The 24,466-nt window shown below is 43.3% G+C and overlaps 1 protein-coding gene across 1 annotated transcript in view; it reads left to right on the top strand.

Moving 5' to 3' along the window:
• The window catches only part of si:ch211-266k8.4 (USP6 N-terminal-like protein), a 137,256-nt gene that overhangs the window by 11,090 nt on the left and 101,700 nt on the right, over positions 1-24,466 (top strand). The window contains exons 6-8 of the mRNA XM_052029000.1: positions 16,760-16,883; positions 19,259-19,328; positions 20,861-20,975. Coding sequence (XP_051884960.1) covers positions 16,760-16,883; positions 19,259-19,328; positions 20,861-20,975 — 309 coding nt within the window. The remainder of the gene's footprint in view (positions 1-16,759; positions 16,884-19,258; positions 19,329-20,860; positions 20,976-24,466) is intronic.

The raw sequence follows: 24,466 nt of genomic DNA, 5'->3' as shown, positions 1-24,466 counted from the left end.
TTGCAGAGCCTCTCACCTCCTCCTTCTGTCTCTTAGGTAGATATAAAAGGTCTTATGTACTTACTTCACAAAGTGCATGGTGTACGGTTGACGTAGGTTCCGCTGGTCACTGTCCCTTGCAACCTCTGGGGCAAATTGGCTACCTCATTTCCTCCAACAAACCAATGACTAAAGTTCAAGGTATTTTAATGTACCAGCTCCTTACAAACAGCGGCCAGAATTGAACCCAGGTCGCTGGTGCTGTAATACCGTTACACTAACTGCTACACTACTGTGCCTGGTGGTGTAACGGTAACAAGATGCTTTGGGATGTCCTGAGGTTGTAGAAGTCACAGTATGTATGCAAGCTTTTATTTTTACTTTTTTTGCAAAAATATGTGGAAATGTCAAATACTAGAGGACATAGGTTTAAAGGTGAAAGGGGGAAAGTTTAAAGGAGATTTAGAATATAGAACAGAACAGCACAGTACAGGCCCTTCGGCCCACGATGTTGTGCTGACCTTTCTAAACGTACTCCATGATCAATCTAACCCTTCCCTCCTACTCATCCCATAGCCCTCCATTTTTCTTACATCCATGTGCCTATCCAAGAGTCTCTTAAATGTCCTTATTTATCAGCCTCTACCACCACCTCCGGCAGTGCATTCCAGGCACCCACCACTCTCTGTGTAAAAACAAAATCTACCTCTGACATTTCCCTAAACTTTCCTCCACTCACTGTGGATAGATGACCTCTGGTGTTGGCCATTGTCACCCTGGGAAAAAGGTGCTGGCTGTCCACTTTATCTATGCCTCTCAATAACCTTATACACCTCTATCAAGTTGCCTCTCATCCTCCTACACTCCAAAGAGAAAAGACCTAGCTTGCTCAACCTTTCCTCATAAGATATGTTCTCTAATCCAGGCAGCATCCTGGTAAACCTCCTCTGCACCCTCTCTAAAGCTTCCACATCCTTCCTATAATGAGGTGACCAGAACTGAACACAATACTCTATAAGTGTGATCTAACCAGAGTTTTATAGAGCTGCAACATTACCTCGTGGCTCTTGAATTCAAATCACTGAATAATGAAGGCTAGTACACCTTAACCACCCTATCAACTTGCATGACAACTTTGAGGGATCTATGGACTTGTGCCCCAAGATCCCTCATTCCTTCACAGTGCTAAAAATCCTGCCACTAACCTTGTACAACAAGACATTGATAGGATGCAGACCTGGGCTGAGAACATAGAACAGTACAGCACAGAACAGGCCCTTCGGCCCACAATGTTGTGCCAACATAGCTAATCCCGCCTACCTACAGAATGCCCAGATCCCTCCATTTTCCCCTCATTCATGTGCCCATCTAAGCCCCTCTTAAAAGCCGCCCAATGAATGTGCCTCCACCACCCTATCAGGCAACACATTCCAGGCATCCACCACTCTCCCAGTAAAAAAAACGTACCCCCACGTCTGTTCTGAACCTACCCCCCTCATCTTAAATGCATCCCCTCTGGTATTGGATCGCTTAATAATGGGAAAAAGATATCACTTGTCCACCCTATCTCTGCCCCTCATAATTTTATACACTTCCAACAGATCACCCCTCAGCCTCCGCCGCTCCAGAGAAAAGAGTCCATGATTGTCCAGCCTCTCCTGATAGCACATGCCCTCTAATCCAAATAGCATCCTGGTAAAACTCCTCTGCATCATCTAAAGCTGCAACATCCTTCCTATAGTGAGGTGACCAGAATTCCACACAATACTCTAAGTGCAGCCTAACCCATAGAAATGCATCATAACTTCTTGACTCCTGTACTCAATACCCTGATTAATAAAGGCAAGCATTCCATAAGCCTTCTTAACCACCATGTCTGCCTGTGTAGCCACTTTCAATAAGTCATGGACTTGCACCCCAAGGTCTCTCTGCTCTTCAATACTGTTAAGGGTCTTGCCCTTTAGGGTGTACTGCCTCTTGACATTAGTCCTACCAAGGTGCAACACCTCACAGTTATCCGGGTTAAACTCCATCTGCCATTTCTCTGCCCACATCTGCAGCTGATCTATATCACGCTGTATCCATCGCCAGTCTTCTACACTATTCACAACTCCACCAATCTTGGTATCGTCTGCAAACTTACTAACCCACCCATCAACATACTCATCCAGGTCATTTATGTACATCACAAACAGCAGAGGTTCCAGCACAGATCCCGGCAGAACACTTCTACTCACAGGCCTCCAGCCCAAATGAGCCCCTTCAACCACCACAAAGGGTGTTTGTCTTCTACAGGCAAGCCAGTTCTGGATCCACACAGCCAACTTTCCACTGACACCATGCATCTGAACTTTCTTGATTAACCGATTATGTGGGACCTTGTCAAGTGCCTGACTGAAGTCCATATAGATGACATCCACAGCTCTATCTTCTTCAATCTCTCTTGATGTGGCAGATGGAGTTCAACCTGGAAAAGTGTGAAGTGATACACTTTGGAAGATCGAATTTGAAGGCAGAATACAAGGTTAATGACAGGACCCTTTGCAGTGTGGAGGAACACAGGGATCTTGAGGTCTACGTCCATAGATCCCTCAAGATTGCCATGCAGGTCAATAGGGTTGTGAAGAAAGTGTATGGTGTGTTGGCCTTCATTAGTCGGGGTATTGAGTTCAAGAGCCGTGAGGTAATGTTGCAGTTCTATAGGACTCTGGTTAGACCACACTTGGAGTATTGTGTTCAGTTCTGGTCACCTCACTATAGGAAGGATGTGGAAGCTTTAGAAAGGGTGCAGAGGAGATTTACCAGGATGCTGCCTGGATTGGAGAGCATGTCTTATGAGGATAGGTTAAGCGAGCTAGGGCTTTTCTCTTTGGAGAGAAGGAGGATGAGAGGTGACTTGATAGAGGTGTACAAGATGATAAGAGGCATAGATCGAGTGGACAGTCAGACTTTTTCCTAGGGCGCAAATGGCTAACACGAGGGGGCATAATTTTGAGGTGATTGGAGGAAGGTACAAGGGGGATGTCAGAGGAAAGTTTTTCCCACAGGGTGGTGGGTGCGTGGAATGCACTGCCAGCAGAGGTTATGGGGGCAGATACATTAGGGACATTTGGCGATTATTTTCCAGGAATCGATAGATTCTGGCATGGTTCCGGAGGACTGGAGGGTAGCAAATGTAGTTCCGTTGTATAAGAAAGGTGGGAGGCAGCACAAAGGAAATTACAGACCTATTAGTCTGATGTCAGTGGTGGGAAAATTATTGGAATCTATCCTCAAGGAGGAGGTTACCAAATACCTAGGGGCGCAAGGCAAGATTGGACCTAGTCAACGTGGTTTTGTGAAGGGGAGGTCCTGTCTGACCAACCTATTGGAGTTTTTTGAAGAAATCACAGGTAGGGTGGATAAGGGAGAGGCAGTAGACGTTGTGTATTTAGACTTTCAAAAGGCCTTCGATAAGGTGCCTCACGAGACTGATTAATAAGATGAGAGGTCATGGAATTATGGGTAGGATAGCAGAATGGGTGGAGCATTGGCTGGTTGGCAGGAAGCAAAGGGTGGAAATAAAAGGATCTCGTTCTGGTTGGTTACCGGTTACTAGTGGTGTGCCGCAGGGGTCGGTGTTGGGGCCGCTCCTTTTTACCTTGTACATCAATGATTTGGATGATGGAATAAATGGTTGTGTGGCTAAGTTTGCGGATGACACCAAGATAAGTGGAGGAGTAGGGAGCATAGAGGAAATAGAAAGGATGCAGAGGGACCTAGACAGTTTAGGAGAATGGGCAAGGAAATGGCAGATGAGATTCAATGTTGAGAAATGTGCAGTTGTACACTTTGGAAGCAGAAATAAGCGGGTAGATTATTATCTAGAAGGAGAGAAGATTGAAAGTACGGTAGTACAAAGGGACTTGGGGGTACTCGTACAAGATACCTTAAAAGTTAACCACCAGGTTGGATCGGTGGTTAAGAAAGTGAATGCTATGTTGGCATTCATCTCGAGAGGTATAGTGTATAAAAGTAAGGAAGTGTTGATGAGGCTCTACGGGGCACTAGTGAGGCCTCATTTGGAATACTGTGTGCAGTTTTGGGCCCCACATCTTAGGAAGGATGTGCTGACGTTGGAGAGGGTTCAGAGGAGATTTACGAGAATGATTCCGGGAATGAAAGGGCTTACGTATGATGAGTGTTTGTCGGCTCTTGGACTGTACTCACTGGAGTACAGAAGAATGAGAGGGGACCTCATAGCGACACTTAAAATGTTGACAGGAAAGGATAGAGTAGATGTGGCTAGGCTGTTTCCCTTGGTGGGCGAGTCCAGGACCAGAGGGCACAATCTTAGAATTAGAGGGTACAGTTTCAAGACAGATGAGGAGAAATTTCTTTACCCAGAGGGTGGTGAAATTGTGGAACTCCTTGCCACGCACAGCAGTGGAGGCCAGATCAGTGGGGGTGTTCAAGGAGGAGATAGACAGATATCTAAATAGTCAGGGTATCAAGGGATATGGGGATAAGGCTGGAAAATGGGATTAGAATAGTTTTTTTTCCCACCCCATTTCTTTTTCCCTTTTCCTTGGAGCAGACTCGATGGGCCGAATGGCCTGCTTCTCCCTTGTTTTGTGATCTTGTGACATTTAAGAGACTCTTAGATAGACACATGAACGATAGAGAAATAGAGGGCTATGTTGGAGGGAAGGGTTAGATAGATATCAGAGCAGGATAAAATGTCAACACAACTTTGTGGGCCGAAGGGCCTGTACTGTGCTGTAATGTTCTATGTTCTGCATTCAAGTTCAATCTTCCAAAGTGTATCACTTTACACTTCTCTGGATTGAACTCCATTTGCCACTTCTCTGCATCCTGTCTATATCCCATTATAAACTACACCGACCTTCTACACTATCCACAACACCACCAACCTTCATGTCATTTACAAACTTACTAACCCACCCTTCTACTTCCTCATCCAAGCCATTTACAAAAATCACAAAGAGCAGGGTCCCAGAACAGATCCCTGCAGAACATCACTGGTCACCAATTTCCAGGCAGAATACGCTCCATCTATTACCATCCTCTGCCTTCTGTGGGCGTCAATTCTGAATCCACACAGCCAAGTGTCCATGGATCCCATGCCTCATGACTTTCTGGATGAGCCTACCATGCGGAACCTTGTCAACACCTTACTAAAGTCTATATATGCCACATCCACCACTCTACCTTCATCTATTTGTTTTGTCACCTCCTCGAAAAGCTCAATTAGGCTTGTGAGGCAGGATCTGCCCCTCACAAAGCCATGCTGTCTATCCCTAATAAGACTATGCTTCTCCAAATGTTTGTAAATCCTGTCCCTAAGAATCCTCTCCAATAGCTTGCCCACCACTGAGGTAAGACTCACTGGTCTATAATTCCCAGGATTATCCCTATTACCTACCTTGAACAAGGGAACAACATTAACCATCATCCAATCCTCTGGTACCACTCCTGTGGCCAAGGAAGACACAAATATCATCGTCAACACCCCTTGACTCCCATAGTAACCTGGGGTATATCCTGTCTGCCCCCAGGGACTTATCTATCCTAATGTTTTTCAGAAGCTCCAACACTGCCTCTTTCTTAACCTCAACATGCTCCAGCACATTAGCTTGTTCTACGCTGATCTCATATTTGTCAAAGTCCCTCTCCCTAGTGAACACTGAAGCAAAGTATTCGTTAAGGATCTCCCCTACCTCCTCCATCTCCAGGCACGTTTTCCCCCCTTATCCCTGAGAGATCCTACCCTCGCTCTAGTCATCCTTCTGTTCCGCACATATGTGTAGAACTCCTTGGTTCTTTCCTTAATTCTACTCGCCAAGGCCTTCTCATGTCCCCTTCTAGCACTCCTAAGTCCCTTCTTAAGCCCCTTCCTGGCTACCTTTTAATTCTCAAGAGCCCTGCCTGATTATTGCTTCCTTAAGCTTAAGTATGCTTCCTCCTTCCTCTTGACTAAATGTTTCACCTCTCTTGTCAGCCATGTTTCCTTCACCCAACCATCCTTTCCCTGTCTCAGTGGGACAAACCTATCCAGAACCCCATGCAAGTGTTCCCTAAACAACCTCCACATTTCTGCTGTGCATTTCCCTGAGAACATCTGTTCCCAATTTATGCTCCCAAGGCCCTGCCTAATACTGTTGTAATTAGCCCTCCCCCAGTTAAATACTTTCCCTTATCGCCTGCTCCTACCCTCGTCCATGGCTATGCTAAAGGGAGTTGTGGTCACTCTCTGAAATGCTCACCCACCAAGAGGTCATTGCCTAGTACTAGATCCATTAAGGCCTCTCCTCTAGTTGGCCTGTCCTCATGCTGTGTCAGGAGATTTTCCCGGCCACAGCTAATAAATTCTGCCCCATCTAAACCTTTTGCACTAAGGAGGTGCCAATCAATATTAGGGAAGTTGGAAGTCCCGCATGACAAACACCCTGTTATTTTTGCACCTTTCTAAAATCTGCCTACTTATCTGCTCCTCAGTGTCCTGGTTGCTATTTGGGTGGGCGGCAGGGTGCGTGGGCTATGGAATAATCCCAATAGGATGATTGCTAGAGTGATCTACAAGGCAATTTTTTTTTAAACAGTGGCTGGTGCCTGGAATGCACTGCCTGCTATGATAGCAATGTTTAAGAGGCACTTAGAAACATGAACAGGTAGGGAATGCAGGCAGATGTGCAGTTTATATTGGCATCATGCTCAGCAGAGAGATTGTGGGCCGAAGGGCTGTTCCTATGTCTTATTATTCTATGTATAGCCTCATAAGCAAAATGGAACATAGGTTCTTGGCACAGGGACTCACACTGTGTAAGTTTTGTTCTTCACACCACAGCCTTCCAACCTTTTGTGGGTTTGTATCCTTTGCAGATCCCAATATTCAGTACATGTTGTTTAATTTAGGCAAGTTGTGAGTTATCACGACAAATATAGTAACACCATCAAGTTTTCTCTGACGTCATTTTGCAGGAGCCCCTTCACTAGGGTGTATAACAGAACTTGTCTGAAGGCACTTAGCCTGACAGGCACCGTAGTGTAACGGTTAGTGTAACGCTTTACAGCGCCAGTGACCCAGATTCAACTCCTGCCACTGTCCTTAAGGAGTTTGTACGTTCTCCCCGTGTCTGCGTGGGTTTCCTCCGGGTGCTCCGGTTTCCTCCCACATTCCAAAGACGTACGGGTTTGGAAGTTGTGGGCGTGCTATGTTGGCGCTGGAAGCGTGGTGACACTTGCGGGCTGCCCCCAGAACACTACGCAAAAGCTGCATTTTACTGTGTGTTTCGATGTACATGTGACTAATAAAGAAATCTTATCTTTTAAAAAAAAGTGTGTGTGTGTGTGTATAGAAAATGTTGGACACCAGGGGGCAATGGTGTTCCACCTAAATGAAAAGGTTTTCTGTAACCTTTTATGTAAGCTGCACACTTCAGATTTAATCCAAGTGGATAAAGTCAGCTTTTGCTTTGCAGATAAGTGTTTATCTTTTTCAGGATAAAAGTTTCAGAATTAAGACGTGCAGTTTTTTTTTGTCAAAAGGATTTGCACGAGCCCCTGTTTTTTATGTTATTAGGGTAGAATATAACCAGGTTGTGAGTTCCCTCATCCTTAATAAAAATGAGGAACTGTAGCTGGAGATTCGCTGCCAAACTTTCAAATGCATAGTCAAAGATAAGACAGTGCAGTCTCATATGGGAAGGAAGGAATGGAGGAGTGTCAATGAGCTGAGATGGAACAGAGGAGAGAATACAATTGTAGGACTGTGGCCTTTATAGTCAGCTGCAGCAAACAGTCTGCTGGAGGAACTCAGTGGGTCAGGCAACGTCTGTGGGAGGGAAGGAATTGTCGACATTTCGGGTCGAAGTCCTGATGATGTTCAGGACCTTTTGTCAGAACTGGGAAGAGAAAAATGAAGTTAAATTTAGTCGCAGAAAGTGTGGGGAGGGATGGATAACGAGAGTATCTCTGATGGGGGGCGGGGGCATCCTGATAAGCTGTTGATGAACCACCTGGTTGGTAGATTATAGAGTCATACAGCATTGAAACAGGTTCTTCGGCCCAACTGGTCCATGCTGACCAAGATTCCCATCTAAGCTCATCCCATTTCCCTGCGTTTGGCCCATATCCCTCTAAATCTTTCCTGTCCAAGTGTCTTTTAAATGTTGTTAATGTACCTGCCTCAACCACTTCCTCTGGCAGCTCGTTCCATATACTGAGCATCCTCTGGGTGAAAAAGTTGCCCTTCAGGTTTCTATTAAATCTCTCCCCTCTCACCTTAAACCTATGTCCTCTAGAACATAGAACAGTACAGTACAGAACAGGCCCTTCAGCCCACAATGTCGTGCCAACATAGCTAATCTCTCCTACCTACAGAATGCCCAAATCCCTCTATTTTCCTCTAGATTCTCCAACCCTTGGGAAAAAAACTATCTATGCCCTTCATGATTTTATGCACCTCTATAAGATCACCCCTGATTCTCCTACACTCCAATGGAAAAAAAAGTCCCAACCTGCTCAACCTCTCTCCAAAACAGTCCCTCAAGTCCCAGCAACATCCTTGTAAACCTCCTCTGCACTCTTTCAAGCTTAATGACATCTTTCCTGTAACAGGGTGACCAAAACTGAACATGAGGTGTATGAGGACTGTTAAATCTTTAGACAGAAGCTGCTGACAGTTTCCAGCCTTTCCTATTTTTATTTCAGATTTCCAAGATTGGCAGTTTTTTGACTTTCAAAAGATCACTCACTGCTCACTTCAAAGGAAGCTCTCTGGATTGATCTAATGATCTCTAAGCCTTTCCCTTTTCCAACAACAGTTACTGTTAATTGCCCATCCAAGGGACGCCTTGACCAGCAGAAGTTAAGCCGTCGAGCTGGCTGAACGGCCAATCACAATGGAAACTGAGAAATATCAGCAGTTCCACAGTGAATTGTTGGCATTGACCCTTGTTACAGAGTTCAATGGTGGAGTATAAAGCTGCTGAATTACCCAACATCTGTTTGGGAAACCTCACTAAACCTGTAGACACAAGAGAGACTGTAGATGCTGGAAATCTGGAGCAAAACGCTGGAGGAACTCAGTGCATCAGGCAGCATCTGTGGAGGGAAGTGGACAGTCAACGTTTTGGGTCGAGACCTTTCATCAGGACTCTGGTGAAAAGTTGACTGTCCATTTCCCTCCATAGATGCTGCCTGACCTGCTGAGTTCCTTCAGCGTTTTGTATTGCTCACTGAACCTATCACAGGTTAGATCTGGCACAGGAGACACGAGACTGCAGCTGCTGGAATCTGGAGCAACACACAATCTGCTGGAGGAACTCAGCGGGTTGAGCAGCATCTGTGGGAGGAAAGGAGTTGTTGACATTTGAGGTCAACCCTGCATCAGTCCTGAATGCAGGGTTTCAACCCGAAACATCGACAATTCCTTTCCTCCCACAGATGCTGCTCGACCCGCTGAGTTCCTCCAGCAGATTGTGTGTTGCTCCAGATATGGCACAGACCCAGAGAGAGCATTTGTATGAACAGAGAATAATGACTGTGAGGGAGAAGGATAAGGTAATGTTCATTTATAAATTAGTTGTCAGCTATCTAATGATCTTAATTATAAGAATTTATGTGATTTAATTTTCTTGAAAGCATGATTTTTAACAAAAATTTTAGATATAGGGCATAAAGTTTGGAACACTTGGTACTAAAGCAGTAAATGCACTTTGAAAAATGTATAATTTTTATTATTTTTGAACTCCTTTGAAATGGTTATCGGGAAATTACAGTCCACACATATAAAATTTATTATTTTGGCAGTCCATGAATATACTAAGCAGTAATTATGACTTAGTTCTCCATTAAAACACTGATGCACTCCATGAAACAAAAGTGTGAAATTTATAGGATATTTTACAGAGAGCAGGTGTTTGTAAATACCAGAAACCCTTGTAAGAAGAGTGATGACAATTACAGATGAGAAGCCTACAGAACAGCACATCTTGTAGATGTGCAGCTCCCATCGGGCAGGAGGTACAGAAGCCTGAAGCCCCACACCACCAGGTTCAAGACCAGCTTCTTCCCTTCAACCATTTGGTTCTTGAACCAACCGGCACAACCCTAATCACTATGCAACACTATGATCACTTTGCACTAAAATGGACTTTGTTTTCTAATTGTGTTCTTTCTTCTAAAAATTGTGTAAAATTTATGTTTAATTTACATTTTTCTTGTGCTGCTTATCTGATGCTATGTGCCTGTGATGCTGCTGCAAGTAAGTTTTTCATTGCACCTGTACATAAGATAAGATCTCTTTATTAGTCACATGTACATTGAAACACACAGTGAAATGCATTTTTTGCATAGACTGTTCTGGGGGCAGCCCGCAAGTGTCGCCACACTTCTGGTGCCAACATAGCATGCCTACACCTTCCTAATCCGAATGCCTTTGGAATGTGGGAGGAAACCGGAGCACCCGGAGGAAACCCATGAGGAGAACGTACAAACTCCTTACAGACAGTGGCCGGATTTGAACCCGGGTCGCTGGTGCTGTAAAACGTTACGCTAACTGCTACACTACTGTGGACTTGTGCATGTGACAATAAACTCAACTTTGACTTTGGATAGTGGACCAAGCAATCAGAATAGCAGAAATTGGATTTTCACATTTCACTGTGGCAATGTCTACTCCCAGATGTTTCAGTCGGTTTGGAAGCAAAGTGATGGTGAACAATGACATTTTCAACACCAATGCAACTGCAAATCCTTGGCATTAGGGCAGGTGAAAGAGGAATTGGTAAGTAAAAATCTTCTAGGTTTAAGGAGGAAATCCCATACATTGGGGGCCCAGAGTATTGAAGGCATGGTTGTCAGTGGAGGAGGGATGAAAATCAAGGATGCACATGAGCCAGAACTGGAAGACTCCAAATATCTCAAAGCTGTAGATCTGGAAGTTTGATGTGGGGAAGTGAGGCCGTGGATTCTGAAAATAAGAATGCCAATTTTAATTTTGAAGTAACGCAGACAAAATGCTGGAGAAACTCAGCAGGTCAGACAGCATCTATGGAGGGAAATAAACAGTTAATGTTTCAGGTCGAGACCCTTCATCAGGACTGGAGAGGAAGAGGGCAGAAGCCAGAATAAGGAGGTGAGGGGAGGGGGAGGAGCACCCATCACCTGCCAGCTTCTGCTCTCTTCCTTTCCAGTCCTGATGAAGCGTCTTGACCCGAAACGTTGACTGTTTATTTCCCTCCGTAGATGCTGCCTGACCTGCTGAGTTCCTTCAGCATTTTGTGTGTACGTGTTGCTTCAGATTCCAGCATCTGCAGAATCTCTTGTCTCTCTTTAATTTTGAGGTGTTAGTGTACCAAGAAACTTTCACCAAACACGAGTGAGAGAAAAATTTATGCAACCAATGACTAGCCAATTGATAAAGCCATGATTTAGCCATTGGATTCTCAAACAATGCTTAACGGAAGCTCGTAAAAGGATCTGAAATCAAGGTGTATTGCTGATTCCATACTCTATAAAGTCCTTTTGATTACAGGATTGCAAATTAATCATTCAAGTAATGAGAGTGCCTCTCCCAAAATTGCTGTCTGTGACTTACACACCTCAGCAATTTGAAGAATTTTCATTTGACAGCTTTGGGGTCAGCGAGTTTAGAACATGCTAATACAATTTAAGGAAAGTGGAAAGACCATTTTTCGATAAAGCTAGAATAAATATGCTTTGCAGAATGTGTCTGTGTACTTTGCTTGTTAAAGCAATGCACTGCATGGTATGGATTTCAAAGCATGCAGCAACAGTTAGTCTATGGCTGCACACCAGGTTTGGTTGCCAGGACTGAGATTTCACCACCCAATGGCAACTTGAGTCAGATGAACAAATAACTTGTCAGTTAGGTGTAAGCAAGATTATCTGGTCAATGAGTGAATGGGAGAAGTTAGATTGTGTAAATATAGACAAACTAATGTAGGAACTGCAAAATGTAGAGCAGAAAGATAAGCCCGGCAGGTCAGGCTGGGCATGTCCAGGGATAACAAACAAGCTGAGCTAGTATCACAGATAGATGACAGATACAGACAGAGAAGTCGTTACCTGAAGTTGTAGAGTTCAATATTACTCCTTGTGGAACAGGAGATGGTAGAGACAGATACAATTACAACATTTTAAAAGGCATTTGGACAGGTACTTGGGCAGGAAAAGAGGGATATGAGCCCAATGCAGGCTGCCTCAGTAAAGCAGCCTGCATAATCAGGGGCCCCTCCCACCTGGTCACTCTCTCTTCTCCCCTCTGCCGTTGGGCAGAAGATGCAAAAGCTTCAGAGCACTTACCACCAGGCTCAAGGACAGCTTCTATCCCGCCGTTATAAGACTCTTGAAAGAACTTCTCATAGGCTGAAGGTGAATTCTTAATTTCCCAATCTACCTCTGCGTGGCCCTTGCACTTTATTTGTCTGCCTGCACTGCACTTTCTCTGTAACTGCAACACTATATTCTGCATTCTGTTATTGTTTTCCCTTTTTACTATTAATGTACTTCTGTATGGCATGATCTGCCTGGATGGCAAGCAGACAAGTTTTTCCACTGTATCTCGGTACACGTGACAATATTAAACCAATACCAAATGAAATTAGCATAGACATGGCATCGAGGTCGGCATGGACGTGGTGGAACGAAAGACCCTCCTTCTGTGCTGTACAAGTCATATTGCCTGAGGGATAGGTATTAGCTAGGACACAAAGAATAAATCTAGCTTTTCCAAATACTGCCCATTTATATCCTGAGAGGGCACACACAGCCCCTCAATTTCATTTCTTACCCAAAAGCCAAGGTCTCCAACAGTTCTACACTCATAGTACTACACTAGGAACTTCCATCCTGCACTGTCCTCAGACCTCCAGTTAGTGACTTCAACCCATAGGCTTGGAATTTGCGCTGCAAGCAATGGTTATTCTGTCAGTGGTTACCATTACGGTGAAGACTGACAGCAAATTCTGTGAAGATTCCAGAATTTTCCACTCTTTGGCAAGGTGTCTCCAGTTTCACCAAAGTGAGAAATGTGGGATCTGACAGGAGCTTTTGCGTTTTACACGCACTACAAAAAGGTGGAAGTGTTGCACCCTGTGAGAACAACTGCATAATTACTACACCCCCAGAGAGCTGTGAAGGTTAGATCATTGGAAGCACTGAAGGTGGAGATGGATAACTTTTTGAAAGGTCAAGGAATTGAAGGTTATGAGGAAGTAGCACAGAAGAAGAGTTGAGGCCAGCACAGATCAGCCATGATCATATTGAATGGCAGTGTAGGTTTGAGAGGTGGAGTGAAATACACCTCCTATTTTCATCTGTTCTTGTGTACAATGAAGCTAGGTTCACCTTGTTGCCCTTGAAATATAAATTTTTAAATATATGTATTGCTATTCTCTCAGGATAATTATTTCAAAATTCCCTTGAGTTTAAAATTATAAATAAAAATAAGTTATTTCAACTTTCTTATTCCTTGTGCAAGTCTTGACCTTTGTCTGTGTCAAATGTTGCCCCTTGTAAAAGTGTTGGTGGTTTTGAACTGCTGGAGTTTTGTATTGGAGATATTCCCACAGTATTATTGAGAAGGAAGTTCCAGGATTTTGACCAAGCGATGACGAGTAAACAGTTCATCAACAGTTCTGTATCCACACTCTCGCCCCTCTCCCTGCGCCACGGCTCCATCTGCCCATCATCTCACCCCCTCATCTCATTCCACTTACCAGTGTCGGTCTCACCTCTCCCTCTCACTACAGTACACTGGCTATCTTCCCTCTACACTCTCAGTCCTGATGCAAGGTCCTGACCCAAAATGTCAACCATCCCTTTTCCTCCACTGATCCCCACTGAGTTCTTCCAGTATCTGCAGTCTCTTGTGTCTCCAAACAGTTCCCGTGTGTCCAAGTTGGGATGGCACTGTGACTTTATGGGAGAACTAGCAGCAGTTTTAGTCTAGAGATGTTTTTCTATTTTGTTGTCTAGAATGTGTAGAATATTCAAATCTCACTTGTTTGAAAGAACATTCTCCTCATTACTAACTGGGCACACCCATTGATATTAATGAGCAACACTCTAGACAGACACTAGATTCACAGCAATGCCATGCTTGAGTTGTGATAATCTGAAACCCTTTGTTTTCTGGCTTGTTGAAGTAGATGTAAAGGATGACGTTGGCATCAATTAATAGAGCAGGGCATACTCTAGGAGTCCCAGCCAACGCCGCACTAAAACAGCAGCTGGCTCATTCCAATTTGACGTTTCAGAGACCATGCTGTGCACATTGCCTCCAACATCTGCCTGCATAACAAGACAGTAATTGTACTTCAAAAGTAATGCATTGACTGTGAAGTGCTCTCAGATGTCTTGACTATGTGAAAAGGTACTATGAGACTGTTGACAACTACTCCCCAGGATTCTGCAATTTTTCTGTAGGGTATGAACAGGGATATCTGAATTGGAAGATATCTGGAGAAATGCCAAAGAGCTCTCTTTTCTCCTCACTAGTTACTTTTGGTGAAAAATGAAATCAATGCTCCAGATCAGTATGATCCCTACAAATGTGTAATAATTATCTGTAATTGTTTGAGCATGTACTTTCATACCAAATAAGGCAGACGAGCTTTGAACCTGTTGCACCGTGCCATAAGATCATGGCTTGTCTATCCTGTGTCCACTTTCCTCTCCTACTCACATTTTCCTAAGGTAAAGGATATTGAGTATCCTCCAGTTCAAGTGCTGTGCACAGTTCAGGGCTGGTTTGCAGGTCATCCTGAGTGACAATTTAGAAACAACTTCTTGCAATGATGTCAGGAATGAGATGGCTTCTGTGGTGAGTAGAGCTCTATTGCTGCAATGGAAGTGTTCAAGGTTTACAGGGATACGGGCCAAATGCAGGTTAATGGGACTAGTGTAGGTGGGCACCTTGTTTGGCATGGATGAGTTGGGCTGAAGGGCCTGCTTCTGTCTCTATTATTCTTTCTCTCTAACATTGCTTTGTTGAAGAAAATAGGAAAAATCTGTTGATGAAGTGGGTAACATGTTAACTTGAATCATTGAATTAAGTCACAGAAAGCACAGAAAGAGACCTATGTACCTTTTACCATTTCTTTTCTAGAGCCATCCAATTACCCCACTCATTCTGCCCTTCAGTACAGCCCATGGTCTATCTTTTCCCTTCAATTACTTATCCAATTTGTCCTTTATTACCACTAAAGTTACTTCCTAACGTCTTTCAGGCAAACCATTCTAGATCACAACAATTTACTAAAATAATAGGACTCTGCATTTCCCTTCTGATAGTCTTGCCAATTATCTTTGCTAGACTTCACTATTCCAAAGCGTTCCTGTCCACCCTTACTTATTTACATGACCTCATATACATATGAGGTCATGTAAAAGTCCACTGCTTGTATCCTAACTCAATCTCATCCATCCATAACCCCTGTACTTGCTGGTTGACTCTGATACCCAATTCAGCAATAACTTGATTTCAGAATTATCAAACTTCATTTCAAATCCTACCTGGCCTCTCCTCTTCCTACCTCTGTAACCTCCACCAGCCCTACAGCCTTCGGAGATTTCTACCTTCCTCAACTCTGACACCTTGATCATCTCCATACTTAACACCACCCCCATTGTCGAAGAGGTTACCAACTAATGATTGCCTGACAACTCCGTCAATCAGGGTTCAACCCTGACCTCTGGTGCTGTCTCTGTGGAGTTCGCATGTTCTCCCTGCAACCATGTGCATTTCCTCTGGGTGCACCAGTTTCCTCCGACATCCCAAAGACATACTGCACAACTGGCTGAGTTCTTCCAAGAGTTTATTTATTGTCTTCTGGATGTTTTCCATCCTTTTGTATAGTTCAATGAGGGGTCATAAATGTCTTAGAACTCAGTGTCTGAATGTGAAGTGTTACTGGGATTGGGGTGATTTTGAAGTGGAGATGTTCCCCGTAACTTGACTCTGCAGAGAGTTGTGGACACAGTTCAGCACATCATGGAAACCAGCCTCCCCTGCACGGACTCTATCTGCACTTCTCGCTGCCTCGGTAAAGCAGCCAACATAATTAAAGACCCCACCCACCCTGGACATTCTCTCTTCTCCCCCCTCCCATCGGGCAGAAGATACAAAAGCCTGAAAGCACATACCACCAGGCTCAAGGACAGCTTCTATCCTGCTGTTATAAGACTATTGAATGGCCCCCTTGTATGATAAAATGGACTCTTGACCTTAGAGTCTACCTCATTATGACCTTGTATCTTTATTGTCTACCTGCACTGCACTTTTTCTGTAATTGTAACACTTTATTCTGCATCCTGTTATTGTTTTCCCTTGTACTACCTCAATGCACTGTTGTAATGAAACAATCTGTATGGATGGCATGCAAAACAAAGTTTTTCACTGTACCTAGGTACATGTGACAATACTAAACCAATTTACCAATTCGTTGGAGATGGGGTGCAGATTGTAGTGAGGAAAATTGAGAAGGTAGTTGGTGTAATGATGCAGACGGCTTGATCCCAGTCTGCTCTGGGATTGAGTCTAAGGTTAGAATGTAGCAAAAAATAGGATATAACCATGCAGGCAGTAAATCAAATCCAACCTTGTGTGTCTACCAACTGGGAAGCAGATGGTGACCAGCTAAGTTACCTTCTATTGTTCTTTGTCCACTATTAGATTAGTTATTAGTTAACTTTGCATGTAATTTTTGAATGAATTCTGCAATCAATTTATCTGTGACTTTTGTTTTGCTAGGAATGTCGTACATAGCAGCCATGCTCCTAATGAACATGCAGGAGGAGGACGCTTTCTGGGCTTTGGTTGTCCTACTAGAGAAGCCCAAGTACCTGGCAGGATTTTATGAATATTCTCTGGATACGTATGTGTCGTTAGCAATGAATTAAGAGAGTGTGTGTGTGCGTATGCACACGTTTGTGCCTGACTGTCACTCTACCCATATCTGACTTGCATTTCCACCGTGCCTTTCATAACATTATACAGAAGTGCTTTCCAGCTAATGCAGAAGTGCAGCTATTGCTGTAATGCAGGAAATGCAGTAACCTGTTGGTGCTCAGCAACTTTCACAAACTGCAATCAGACAGTGAGTAGATAATCTACTCACTTTCATTGAGTAGACCAGGAAGAACTGCTTCATTGAGACAGATTCAGGGGAATTTTTACCTCGTGGAACAGATCAAGCTCTCAAGTTGTCAGTGATAGCATCAACCTTATACCATCGAGCATAAACAGAAGTCTTTCCATGAATTTGTCAGTTAAACTTTGGAGTTAGTTATTGCCCAAGCTATTTGAACTAAAAAGAGAAGTTAAGCTTTAGATTTCCAATAGACACATGGCATTGTAGTAAGTTGGAATTTCACTGTCATTGAGTTGTACAGCATGGAAACAGGCCCTTCCACCCAACTCGTCCGTGACGACCAAGATGTCTATCTGAGCTAATCCCATTTGCCTACGTTTGGCCCATATCCTTGTAGGCCATTTCTATCCATGTACCTGTCCAAATATCTTGTCCGATAAACATTGTAATTGTATCCACCTCTACAGCTTCCTCTGGAAATACTGTATATCCACCAACCTCTGTGTGGAAAAAGTTGCCCCTCAGGTCCCTTTTAAATTTTTCCCCTCTCACAAATCTATGCCCTCTAGTTTTAGACTCCTCTATTCTGAGAAAAGGATTTTAACCATCCACCTTACCTACACCCCTCATGATTTTATATGATCGGTAAGGCCATCCCTCAGTCTCCAGGGCAAAAAGTCCCAGCCTATCCAGTCGCTGGTGAAAAAGCTAGCACCGTGTGAAAGAAGATAAATGTAATGCTGAAAGCAATGAAGCAAATGCCTCTTTTAATGCCTTCAATTTTGTCTCACTTTCACCCAATCATAGGATCATTTTTTTTTATTAAAGTCCCAGAAGTAATATGCAATACTTATATATAAAAAAAAAGTTGCATGGACTTGTGCTGATGTTATACTGTGCAATGTTACCATACAACTGGCTTAAGATAATGAGTGAAAGCAGAAGTTAATATAACGTGGAACTTTTAAGCTTGTATATTTAAAAACTTATAGAATCCCACAAGATAATTTTCCACTGCTGCATTTCTTTTGTATTCCTAAAAAATACAATTTATCATAAGCTGAGAAAGATCTCTGGTTACATTTTTTTTCAGAAATCTATAAATAAATATCAGTAACTTAAAACAGTTGGATTATCATTATATAAAATTGATTGAGTAGTATTCCTTTAGGGAAGAAAATCTACAGTCCCTAATTGGTCCAGTCCTATATGGGACTCCAATTTCTTACAACTGTAATTGAATTTTAACTGCACTTGGTTGCATCAAGTGTTACTGGTGATTTAAGAAGAATTGCTATCACATTTTCAGAACAACAAGGAACAGGCAATAAGTGTGGCCCATGCCGTTAATGTTCAAATCCCAAGAATTAATTTGAAAACAAAGATATTTCTTTCTTCGCCCAGGGTGTTGGCTGCTGTTCAGTCATTCATTAAGGGGAAAGGCTACACAGTGTAATTAAATGGGCTTCATTTGAAACACTGATCAAATCATTGAATGAAGCTATCATTTGTCCCTTGGATTACAGAAAAGAAGCTTGATCCAGTTCTGCCTGAAGCTATTTACCTTGGCATCCAAGGTTTCTTTTTCATTACTCTGGTAATAGAAGCAACTCTGAAAACTCTCAATATTACATTTTTCATTACATTTTTCATTATTTTTCTGCAAGATTTTTTTAGAAATTGCATTTGGGATGAGATGTTAAACTGAACTTCCAGGTTTCTGTTCAGATGGATGCAAAAGATCTCATATCATTTCAATAAAGAACTAAGGAATTTCCCAGTGTCATTGAAAGAACAAGTTCAAAGTCAAAGTGATGTCTCACCCTGTGACCCTGGCCTCTTGCTCATCCCTGCTTTCCATTACTTCACCTTTGTGTGTCAGGACCACAAATTCTAGAATACCCTCGCTGAAACTTTATGTATCTCTGTCTCCTTCTTCCTTTATGATGATCCTTACAGCCTACCTCTCTGACCAAACTTTTGGCTATCTACACTAATATTTCATTATGGCTTGTTGTCAGTTCTTGTTTGATGATTGTTCCTATGTGAAGCACCTTGGGATGTTTTGCTATGTTAAATGTTCTGTTTAAATGCAAGTTGTTGTGCTCTTTGCCTTGCTGTTTCGTATGTACATTGAAATGTAACTGTTCGCTTCGCAGAATCCAAAGGCATGCCAAAATCTTTCAACAGCTGCTGAAACATCGAATGCCCTGTCTCTGGCAACACATGGTAACATTTCTATAATAAACCTGTAACTTTTATCGCAGCACGCTTTCTCACAAATATTGTTGCTTGTTCACCTTGCAGAAATTTCTTGAGCACTAATACAGCCTTCATATGCAAAACACTGCACTGAGTTTGTCATCCTGGGTTTCACACAATCCATGGGATATGTGGAAAGGCTGGGGTTTCTTCTGGGAATATTTTTAAGAGATTAACTGGTGATGTTGAAATGCGAGTGACTTGCCAATACTGTAAATTCTAGATATTAAATGGCTACTTTCCTTGACCAGTTGGCTCTGTAAAACTATCAAAAGTCCAGTTGGCAAGCTTTACTCCATCTCTCGTATTCAAGTAATATGACTCTTGTCTATGAGGTTCTTGTCCACCCTCTCCAACATATTGATTACCCCTCTGGATTGGTGTTCTAACTGCAGTTTTCTCACATTTGCTTCCCTGCTCCATCCCATTCCATCCACTGTACTGCCCCATTGTCCAACCTTCTTCCTTCCTGATTTACTTCCTCTGTCCATTTCACACACTGTTTCCCTTGTTGTAGCAGGGCCAATGTTTGCATACTATCCAGACAGATCATTCCATACATTTGCATCAAGGTAGTACAAAAGAGAGAATCCAATGCAGAATATAGTGTTATGGTTACAGAGAAAGTGTAGTACAGGTTCATTTGGCTGCAGTAAATTACGCCTTAGTGGTGGAAAGTGGCTGAAGAATGAAAGGAGGGCTGATGGGAGTGTGAGACAATAAGTTGCAGAAGTACAGAAAAAATGGGGGCTCGGGGAGTTGGAGTACTGGGATTGTTCTTTGGGAGCTGGCAGGGGTCCAATGGACCAATTGGCCTCCAACAATGTTATAATGTAATTATGTTACACTTGCATAACAATTCAGTGACCAAGTGTTCAGGCCCCACTAACACGATGTGTTCAAAATTACTCAATCTCATTCATTAAGCTTTGTAATATCTTGACACGTTCCCTAACCTCATGCTCATCTCCATCATCTTGGATCTGCCATTGCAGGATAAGATTAGGGGTATATATTAAGCTTGTAAATTGTTTACATTTGTGAATTTTATTACTGAACAGTCTGGGCCTCTTTTCTCCCATAAAGAGAAAGCTGAGTGGTAACTTGATTGAGGTCTTTATTATTATGAAAGAGATTGTTAGGGTTGACATGAAGAAGATGCTTCTATTTCTGGGGAGACTATAAATGGGAAACAATCACTGCTAAATCTAATAATGAATTGAGGAGAAATATCTTTAGCCAAAAATTGGTGAGAACTTCCATAACCCAGAATCTGCTCCCGAAGGAGCTGAAGCAGAAGAATGAAGAGAGGTCTTTGTTAAGGGTGGCAAGACCATTTTCTGTGCATTATGTAAGAAGTTTGAATTGTACAATTGCAGAGTGCCAAGTTTGGAATTTTGCAATAAGGAAGTACCAACTCCTGTGGAAATTGTCAAATGGTCCTTTCTGTCACACGTTGGACCATTATTCATTGACATATTCTGTTCAAATTCTGGCAGGAGAACCTGAAAGTGGCTCCATCATTGTTCATCACCACTTGGTTCCTGACCCTTTTCACGTCCTTGCCTTGCTGGGACACGGTGTTGGCGATCTGGGACCTGATCATTCTGGATGGTAAGTGCAGCACCTCGGCGCAAATGTGACAAAAGTTGTTTGGAACAATGACTAATCTGTTGTGCCTCATCCATAGAACTGCTGAACTTTACAGCACAGAAGCAGCTTTGGGTTTGTTTAGGTTCTCTAAGTTAGTTACCCAGTGTCCCATTTCTCTCCATAAAATTTAATTTCTCACACTTACACTTTTCCAATGTCTATCCATACCCTTGAGGACACAAAATATTCTGCAGATGCTGGAATCTGGAACAATACACAAAAAGTTGGGCAGGCACGGTAGTGTATTACAGTGTCACTGACCCAGGTTCAATTCCGGCCACTGTCTGTAAGGAGTTCGTACGTTCTCCCCGTGTCTGCGTGGATTTCCTCCGGGTGCTGCGGTTTCCTCCCACATTCCAAAGACGTACGGGTTAGGAAGTTGTGGGCATGCTATGTTGGCGCCGGAGGCGTGGCGACACTTGCGGGCTGCCCCCAGAACACTCTATGCAAAAGATGCATTTCACTGACGTGTTTTGATGTACATGCGAGTAATAAGAATACCTTATACCTTATGTGCTGGAGGAACTCAGAAGGAGCTCCCTTCCCCCTCCTTGATGACCTGCCCATCTCCTCTCCTCCCCTCCTCTGTTATTTATTCCATGGTCCACTGCCCTCTCCTCCCGGATTCCTCCTCCTTCAGCCCTTTGCCTCTTCTACCTATAACCTCTCAGCTCATTACGTGTCCCCCCACTTCCACCCACCTACCTTCCCCCTCTCACCTGAACTCACCTGTCCCCTGCCTGAGTGTGCTCCTCCCCCTCCCCCCACCTTCTTATTCTGGCTTCTGCCCTCTTCCTTTCCAGTCCTGATGAAGGGTTTCGGCCTGAAACGTTGACTGTTTATTTCCCTCCATGGATGCTGCCAGACCTGCTGAGTTCCTCTGGCACTTTTTGTGCCATATCCTTGGGAGTTTGATTCTGCTTCCATCATGGGTTCTGAACGGGCATTCTGTGTTCTAACAACCTCCATATATAAAAAGAGAATGACCTCCATTGCCATTTTTCTTGCTGATGACCTCAATATAATACTTTCTCTGACCAGTTGGAATAGATTTTACAACATTGAAACTCTTAGTTCTTCCCCAGCAACCTTTAATCCAGAGCATGGCGACTTGTTGCAAGCTGCTCTCTACCGATCTACTCATTACCCTTACTATAATCGTTCTACACTTTTAAATTTAAACTCTATAAGATTTTACAACATTGAAACTCTTAGTTCTTCCCCAGCAACCTTTAATCCAGAGCATGGCGACTCGTTGCAAGCTGCTCTCTACCGATCTACTCATTACCCTTACTATAATCGTTCTACACTTTTAAATTTAAACTCTATGACACTAACTATTACTAATAATGTTCTTTTAAATACACTTTACTCTGTACTGTTATTGTTTTTACCTGTACTACATCAATGCACTCTGTACTAACCCAATGTAACTGCACTGTGTAATGAATTGACCTGTACGATCGGTGTGCAAGACAAGTTTTTCACTGTACCTCGGTACAAGTGACAATAATAAACCAATACCAATACCAAAAGACTCCCAATTTCTTTGGTCTCTCTTTGGCCCTCTGGCTCTTTACATAGCTGTCCATTTAATCCCACTACTTCACCTACTCCTTGTAGCTTTGCTATTTTTTTTCCCTTCAGGAATTTATCCAGTTCTCTTTTTTGAAAGTTTCTACTGAATTTACTTCCACTGCCTTCTCAGGCAGCATATTCCCAGTCACAAGCCCCTGGGTGCCTGCTACTATACATCCCCGCTTATTCTTTTGCCAGTCATCTTAAATCTACCCCCGACCCCTCTGCCTCAGGAAACTTTTTCTCATTACAACCAATGGCTGACATGGCCTGGAATCTTCAGTCTTTCCATGACTTGAAATGTGGCCCTAGTTGTCTGGATCACATTTTCCTCAATCCTTCATGGGTTGAGCTCTTGCCTTTGGAGCAGGAAATTCGAGGTTCAAGTCTTTCTTTTCTCCCCAGTGAATAGCACAACACTGTCAGATGAGGAGTTAAAAGCCCTCTCAAATGCCACAATTGAGAGGCCAGAATTCTGTGTATTTTGATTGATATTTCACCCCTCAATTAAAACATTCAGAACAGATTAGTCTAATTTTTCATTCATCTGCTGTTTTTGAAACCTTTTTCTGACCCCAGTTGGCTACACAACATGACTACAATCTGAGGGCGATTGTAAAATGTTTAGGAACATCCTGAAGGTGTGAAAGGCAATTTTGAAAATCACGTTTGATCATTTCCTTCCTCACATGTAAGTAGCTTGTGTGTTCAGTGCGAACTGTGTAGTTTTCTTTGGCAGGTTGCAGGGGAGGACTGACGCTTGTCCATGGACAGCTTGAACCTCGCTGGCTCCTTGCCGGGGCCATACTGTTCAGAGACCTTCCTCCACCCCTAGGACTGTTCTCAGGAGCTGCTGAAGTCACAATGCCAGGTCTCCCACTTGCAGGATACTGTACAACAGCTCACCCTGGTCTCCTTTGACAGCATCTCGAGGACACTGAGGGCTTGTTGGGCTGGGTTTGAGGCAATATAGCCTTTATAGATCCACACAGTATCTCCGTTCAAGTTCAAATCAAGTTGTGCACAAGTACGGTGAGATACAGGTACAATGAAAATCTTGCTTGCAGCAGCATCACAGGCACATAGGTACAGACCAACACTCAGAATAAAAATCATAAACAAATTATACATAAAATTACAGCGTACAGTGGAAAAAAAGACTGCAAAAACAATACCTTAGTGTAAAAAGAGACAAAGCCACAATTGAAATTAAGTCTACAGTAGTGCAAGAGGTGGTCCATAGTGTTCCGTTGCTGAGGTAGGGTTAGGGTTGTGTAGGTCGGTTCAAGAACCTGATGGTTGTAGGAAGGTGGCTGTTCCTGGACCTGGCAGGGTGGGACTTCTGTACCTCCCTGTAAATATTCACCTGCAATCTCAGTCCTGTGGGTTGGTAAAGTTGCACTAGGTGGTGCAAGCTGGCAGAGTCCTCTGTTTGGAAATCAACGTTTCATGTTGAAATTCCGATCAGTTTGCCGTTAGACCAAAGAAACTTATTTTTGCAGAGGGTGGTGAACTTCTGGAATTCTCTAGCCCAGAGAGCTGTGGAGGTTGGATCTTTATAGGTATGTAAAGTGGAGGTAGATAAATTTTTGAAAGATTGGGGAATTGAGAGCTATGGGGATCTGACAGAAGAGCAATTGAGGCCAACATAGATCAGCCATGATCATGTTGAATGGCGGGACAGGCCTGAGGCAGGCCATACGGGTGTGGAGCCAAGTCATTGGGTATACTTAAAGTGGAGGTTGATAGGTTCTTGATTAGTAAGGGCATCAAAGGTTATGGGGAGAAGGCAGGAGAATGGGGTTGAGAGGGGAAAATAAATCAGCCATGATCGAATAGCAGAGCAGACTCGATGGACCGAATGGCCTAATTCT

The sequence above is a fragment of the Pristis pectinata genome, chromosome 14 (assembly GCF_009764475.1).
Source record: "Pristis pectinata isolate sPriPec2 chromosome 14, sPriPec2.1.pri, whole genome shotgun sequence".
NCBI classification, from domain to species: domain Eukaryota; kingdom Metazoa; phylum Chordata; class Chondrichthyes; order Rhinopristiformes; family Pristidae; genus Pristis; species Pristis pectinata.
The sequence above is the reverse complement of the archived record's forward strand: the minus strand, read 5'-3'. Positions and strand labels throughout refer to the sequence as shown.